General features: G+C 40.3%; 1 protein-coding gene across 2 annotated transcripts; it reads left to right on the forward strand.

Annotated features, from left to right (window-relative positions):
- The first annotated feature begins 643 nt into the window (after positions 1–643).
- On the forward strand, positions 644–6,383 carry LOC146046422 (uncharacterized). Of its 2 annotated transcripts, none has more exons than XM_083165712.1 (7): positions 644–1,578; positions 2,489–2,640; positions 3,273–3,437; positions 3,522–4,194; positions 4,271–4,537; positions 4,706–4,831; positions 4,942–6,383. In XM_083165712.1, the coding sequence occupies exons 2-7, from the start codon at positions 2,491–2,493 to the stop codon at positions 5,613–5,615; spliced, it is 2,055 nt and encodes a 684-aa protein (XP_083021838.1). In that variant the 5' UTR covers positions 644–1,578; positions 2,489–2,490; the 3' UTR covers positions 5,616–6,383. The 2 variants fall into 2 exon arrangements, with proteins under 2 accessions (XP_083021838.1, XP_083021837.1); XM_083165711.1 differs by having other exon boundaries at positions 644–972.
- Positions 6,384–7,139: the final 756 nt, after the last annotated feature.

Genomic DNA, 7,139 nt, shown 5'->3' on the forward strand with positions numbered 1-7,139 from the left:
CCCATTGAATTCTATGTTAAAATGGACTCAGACCATTTTAACATTGAATCCAATGGAAAAATCGGGACCATCGCATACGATTTGGTCGCATGCGATGCTACCGATCCGACCCGATTTCTAAATCGGACGCCCAGATACTACATAAGTACCATAAGATGTAATACATGAATGAAATGCTCTATGGTAGCTATCCTGCTTTTACATAAAAAAAACACTACTAGGTAAAACCACTGCAAACATTAAGCTGGAATTAAAATATTTTATACTATATACTGTAGTTCAATCCATATTTCACCACTCTCCCGATGCAGCCGGTGGCCTCCAGAAATAAGGTGCCACTCCCCACCATCTGAAAATGTGGGCAAGTCTCCCGCATCCCTCTCACTCCTGCCCGCAGCCTCCTACCACCGCTGTATTTCTGCTCACAGAGGAAAAGTGGGCGGATCAATGACACAATTCGTGCTGACTGCTGTCATTGTAGCCTGCCCGGCCCCGGACCATCCCCTGCTGAGCTGACCCCGCTGCTTCCTCCCTTAGGTTGCAGCAATTATTGTCGGCAAGTATGGTACAATCTCTCGCTGTATGTTAATGTGTAAATATCACCTGCAAATTCATCACGGCCCTTTTTTTTAAGTTCCTTAGGGGGGTATTCAATGTGCTCCGAAAAAAACTATTTTACGTTTAACATTATGTTTTCGTTTATTTCGCATCAAGAATCCTTTTTCGCTATTTTTTTTTTCGAGGTATTCAAAGGTTTTTTTTCCGGAGACAGCAAGAAGTGAAAAAAGTGAAATGTATCGAAAAATGGGCGTGACTTTTTCGCTAAGCGAAACTTACGCGTATTGTATAAAAAGAACGTGCTGCGCAACGCATCCACCATTTTGGGATGCCGACAGTGTTGTGTCTAATGGCCGTAGTGCAGTGGATCACAGCAGCCCCCTTCCACGTTCGGACCGCGTGTCTTCAAACAGAGTGAGTAATATCCTTTATTTTATTAGTTGTTTTGTACAGTATTGCTGCGCTGTTTCTATTGTTTATTTTCTTTAAAATGGAACCTTCTGCTCGACAGCGTTGTCCTTGAATTTAACCACAGGTTAGGGCTTTTTAGTTTTGTCCGTTGTTAGTGAGATTTTAGCATGTCCTTTAAACGATACTCTCCTTGTGTGTGGCATGTCTTTCATATTTCCAAATTGGTTCTTTTTAGTGCTTGGTTGTTAAGGGGATAAATTCAAATTGTACTGTTATATGAGCTTTGAAGTGTGCACGGTTGGGGTGGGTCAGCATGGCCACTTTTCAAAGCTTTGCACTTTCTTGTTGGGGAACGTCTTAAGGGTGCACCCTGCCTGACCAGCAGCATTTGTTAAACTCCAGCCCCTGCGTGCCAGCCAGAATGCTTTGTGATGGAGCAGCGCTGCAGTGAATAGCAGCATTGCTGGAGGAGCTCAGTCACAGGAGGAGACGTGACTTCCTGTCACACGCAGAAAGCCCCTGTGTCTTCCTCGCAGCCATAAAGCCCATCCAGCTGACCACCTCCAACTATCTTATGAATAAAGAAATAGCTAGATGGCTCTTTTAGAGGTGTGAGGGGGCAGTCGCAGTGTGTGAGGATTTGTATGTGTATTGTGTGTTTATGTAGATGCTGCTTTGTTTATTTATGTATGTGTTGCTTGTGTGTATGTAAGGGCTATTATGTCACTGTATTTAGAGAGGTTGGTCTACAGTATATGTGGATGTATGGGCACATGTAGCTGTGTGCATACATGTGTCTGTGTACCTGAAAGTTGCAGTTTATAATTGTGGGTGTATGTGCATCTGTAGCAACTGCATGTGTATACATGTGATGTTTGTGGAAGTGTGTATAGATGGTGGTTCTTGTGCATATAACGCTGTGTGTATGGATGTGGGTGTATGTGCATATGTTGTTGTGTGTATACATGGATTTGTGTCTGTTAATGCCATATATGAATTGTGGGTGTATGTGCATATGTCCGTCCTGTTATGTGTGTACATGTGAAGTATGTTGCAGTTTCTATATATGTGGATTTTATATGTGTGTGAGTTGCTGTGTGTGCCTATGCGGGTGTGTCTGTATATTAGTCTGGCATAAACAGTAGTCATTCTAATAGAAGCGGTAATCAATCAGACTGACCTTATTTCTACAGTTATATGTCGTGCCCACATAAGTGCTGGAAATTCCCTGCTCATCTTATGACCTGTCGATCTCTATTCAAATTCCAACATAACTCATTAAGACCTTGTCCTTTTTAGACCTAAGTCAGGTCGACCTTCCAGGGAAGTTGCACTAGTGGGGACGACTTTATGACTGTACATATATAATTTCATTCTCACACATGATCCACACCCCGCCTATGGGCATCTGTTATAAAGTTATTCAACTGGGTGTATTCACTGTGCAAGTTTAGCACATGGGGATCTTTTGTTGTACATTGAAACGACCATGCTCAATCATGACATTTGTATTTATTAGGAATGTCTACAGAAAGAAGTCTTTTTTCACCAGTGGATTCCTCTTCAGAAGATTCAGTGCATAAAAATACAGAGCATCAAGAACTGGATGAGATGGCTTTGAAGACGACAAGCCTTGTTGGAACTAGAAAGAAAAGCAATGGAAGACATCGGGTAATTAAAATTATTTTGGGTTTATGAATATAGTATCACCAATATGTAATGATAGTCTGGATCAGTAAATATGCATTGCATCGAGTGTCACGGACAAGGCCTGTGGGTGTGCGGCTCATACTGTTGCCACCTCAGAGTGAACCCTCCTATATGATATTCCAACCCCAACAACCCTCACACCACGCCCCAATGCGATTTTAAAAATCACCATGTGTTGGTACATCAATACTAACATCCATTTATTTGTTTATGGTGATTTTATAACACGCCAATTTCTTAAAATGTTGTCCTAATATCCAACCATAATTTATTGGAAGAAATGGTATTTGGCTCTCACAAGTACAACACATTATTCGAGAAGTTGGAACAGACACAGCAGCCTTCTATAAGGCAAAACGTAGCGGTTACAGCTTGGTGTGCTTTGGTAAAACATGGGTGGGTGCTGGGTCTATAACCATTATGGTTTCTTAAACTGGGTGATCAATGAATGTCATTGGCACACATGCCTTTTATTTAGACATACAATAAAAATTCCTGAAAGAGATAGGTAAACTAAGGGCAAATTGAACATGGCAAATAATTTTTATTATGTGCTTGTTTAAAAACAATAACACTACATCTTTTTTATACAGTCTCCTACATTGAGAAGCCCACATCGTTCCGATATTTCTACAACGGAGGAAGATTTTGAAAGATTTGAGGAGGATTGGGAGCAAAGTGCCGAATTTAGAATCTGGAGGGCGAAAGTTGAAGCATCGCGCAATAAACAAAAAGCCACCACAAGTGGACATTCGAAGGTATTTATTTTTATTTCAACCAAAGATGATTTCAATTTTGCAATGTAATGATGTTTAAATTGTAAATTCTCATTCTGTTTGCAGATGTTCCACAGCAAAAGGCAACATTTACAAAATGTTCATCACAGCCGGCCACAAAACAGTCTAGAAAAGAAGCGTCCCAATGATAGGCAGCGATCAAATATCCGTAGTCAAGAAAGCATGCAAAGTGATACAAATGAGGTTGCAAGGTTTTCTGATGACTCAGCATCTCATCATTCTTCTGGTGAAGGATCCGGTGGTGAAAATCTGAAAAAGGCTCAACGTGGCGTACGGTTCAATGAGTCCGAGAATTATGCTCTGGTGGAGGCAGTTGATAGATATTATGATATGTTGTTTGGTCCAAGGGCACCAACTACAGCTCCAAAATTGAAAAGAAAGATGTGGAATAATATTGCCGAAAAAGTCACCTCTATATCAGGTGTTCAAAGAGATTCCAAACATTGTATCAAAAGGTATAGTGACTGCCGCAGGCAAACTAAAAAAAAAATGGGTATGCAAAGAAGACATGAGATAGGTACAGGTGGCGGACCGGAGATGAAAATAAAGTGGCTTTCCTGGGAGGAAATAATCAAGAAACGATTAAACCCAATAATGATTTATGGAGTGAAAGGAGGTGTTGACTCTAGACGAGGAGGCATTCAGGAGGAAGAGGAGAATCCTAGAAAGAAAAGAGGCAGCAGAATTAGCAATGAGAAAAATATGTCTAGTAAAAATGGTAATAATTTAATAGCATAAAATCTATGTACCAAAATGTAATGAAATGTTATTAATAATATTTTTACCTTCATTAGATGAGCGTCAACATTTAATGCAAGCGGAAAGAAGGCACAATAATTCCAGCAATCGAGTTCTTGAACGTTCGAAAGATAATGATGGCAGTGGTATGGCTGAATTGCAAAGTATACCCACATGCTTCCTTGAATCATCTGATGTAACCGACGTAACGTTTGAGGGTTTCAACAGCAGTTCCATAGATAATTATTCCGGTAACCGATCCTCAAGGGAGAGAAATTCTCAACAGATGGAATGCGAGAGTACTGTAAATCCAAAAGAAAAAGGTTAGTTTTTTTTTAAAAAATAGCTGTGTATTGCGGCATAAAACCAGTTTATAATCAAGGGATGTATTTTATTAAACAGTAATACTTTTTTGGAAATGTTATGCACTCCTTACATGAAAAGTGTGATTTATTTGTTTATAATATATTTTATGGGAATTTTAATTACAGAAGATATGCCTATGACAAGTGGAGGACTTTCCTCCGGAATTGGTCGTTTTTTTAGGCCTGATTTAATTGAAAATTTGTCTGAGGATGGAGATGTGGAGGTGCGACAATCGGAATCAACACCTATACGTAAGTAATAATATATTTCAGCAATATCTTTGGTTTTCTACTACACTCTTCATTATTTACAAATAAAATCAAGTAATTGAATGTTCTTCAAAATTTCTCTATCCTTACAGCATCTCAAGCAAGGCAGCTTGGAAACAACGACACATCAGAAGAACCAGAATATCTGCATATCAGAGCTTTGGCAGATCAAATGCAGCGGAGACATGTTGACTTTGAAAAAGTTTTAAACAAAAGACTAGATAGCTTAGAAAACACTTTTAAAGGTTTTATAGACATAGTAAAACAGATTGATGTAAACCGCCAGAGCCAATACAAAACTACTCAGGATATACTGAATATTATAGCTGTGTCAATCAACAAATTGGTTGACAATACAACTAGCCACGCACACAGTTTAATGAAAATTTCAGATGCTAATGCACAATCAGCAAATACCTTTAATATCATGTTAGAGTGCCATCGACAAACTTCTGCCAGTACAGGGTTGATTGCTACTTCTCTGAAGTTAATTGCAGAGGACATGATTGCAAAGTCGCACAAAAAAAACATAAGTGAAAAACAAAGAAAAGCATCAGTAAACGAGAGGAAAGGGGGTGTATTTCCCACACAAAATACCTATTCCTATTCCCAAATGTACACAGGATATTCAGGCATGTTTCCAAATGTTAGAGAGCCAGATCATGCGACAACATCTTGTGTGCAACCTGAATCGTTAGCTAACGATCTGTCATTATCAGCACCTACACACGATGACGATGAAACTCAGATTTCACAGGAGTTATAAAAAGTTTAAAATTACAATGTTTTCACAGTAATAACTTGTAACATCCATCTCCATCCAGATTTGACTCTGGTCTCTTTAGGAAGGAATCGGTATTTTTATTGTGAAATTGCACTTATTTAAGTTTTTATTGTTTATTATCTATAAGTTTTTTTTTTTCAATGCAGCAACATAGGAACCATTGTCAACACTGGCCAACCTTCTCCCCCCAGATGTGACGCACTGCACATTTGGAAGGAGCAGCGTGGTCAGTGGTGACAATGGTCATTGTTACAAACAAATGACAGTTCTGAAACTTTACCTTGTGGCGTATATCATTTGTGCTGATTTCAATGTTCCATTGTCAACACTGGCCAACCTTCTCCCCCCAGATGTGACGCACTGCACATTTGGAAGGAGCAGCGTGGTCAGTGGTGACAATGGTCATTGTTACAAACAAATGACAGTTCTGAAACTTTACCTTGTGGCGTATATCATTTGTGCTGATTTCAATGTTCCATTGTCAACACTGGCCAACCTTCTCCCCCCAGATGTGACGCACTGCACATTTGGAAGGAGCAGCGTGGTCAGTGGTGACAATGGTCATTGTTACAAACAAATGACAGTTCTGAAACTTTACCTTGTGGCGTATCTTGGTTCTCTGTTTCTCTAAACACTTTGAATATTTTCTCATTTTTTGAGCGTTTTTATATCTTTCTAACTATTTATAAATGAAACAACATCAAAGGTCATGATTCATGTCAGTCGAAAATCCAAAATTGTTCAATAAAATTTTATTGAACCAAACAACATTTCAAGAATCATTTTTCGTATACAATTATTTACATTGAACTATTATAGTATAACAATACAATTTTATGACACACGATGCAAGTGGTGTAATGCAAAGATTTTGCCATCGGTTCAACCGGTCATCAAGCACAGTGTTCTCTGTGTGGCCAGCAGTAGACATATGGACCTGCGAGGGGAAAAATTAATGGTTAGTATTGGCCCTGTTATAAACAGACATGGAACTGAGTTACACCTGGCCCACAGCGCATGCGCCCTTGGTATGTTTGGGGTTTAACCTAGGGAATGGGTCTTCAACCTGTGGCCCTCCATCAGGAGTGCCACAGGTTGAACACCAGTGTTGCGGGGGCACATGAATGAGCTACTTACCAATTTCACAGAACAGCAGCTGAGAAGTGGGGCCTGTCTCTGGCACTTGGGAATGAAGTGGATGTGGCGTCAAGGCAGACATCAAACTGCAAAGGGATGTTTGCAGAGGCAGCAGGAGACATAAGGACCTGCAGGGGGAAACATGAATGGGAACATAGCGTGCTGGTCAGTAGTGGCCCTGTTGCAGACGGACATGGCACCGAGGTACACCTGGCCCACAGCGCATGCGCCCTTGGTATGTTTGGGGTTTAACCTAGGGGATGGGTCTTCAACCTGTGGCCCTCCATCAGGAGTGCCACAGGTTGAACACCAGTGTTGCGGGGGCACATGAATGAGCTACTTACCAATTTCACAGAACAGCAGCTGAGA

Source organism: Crinia signifera, chromosome 11 (genome assembly GCF_055691185.1).
Source record: "Crinia signifera chromosome 11, ASM5569118v1, whole genome shotgun sequence".
Classification (NCBI taxonomy): Eukaryota; Metazoa; Chordata; class Amphibia; order Anura; family Myobatrachidae; genus Crinia; species Crinia signifera.

Bases quoted from the DNA above. Each gene is read 5' to 3' on its own strand.
- LOC146046422 (XM_083165712.1), top strand. From the start codon at position 2,491: ATGTCTACAGAAAGAAGTCTTTTTTCACCAGTGGATTCCTCTTCAGAA. The intron at 4,195-4,270 runs GTAATAATTTAA...TACCTTCATTAG, and splicing joins AAATATGTCTAGTAAAAATG to ATGAGCGTCAACATTTAATG. The intron at 4,832-4,941 runs GTAAGTAATAAT...CTATCCTTACAG, and splicing joins ATCGGAATCAACACCTATAC to CATCTCAAGCAAGGCAGCTT.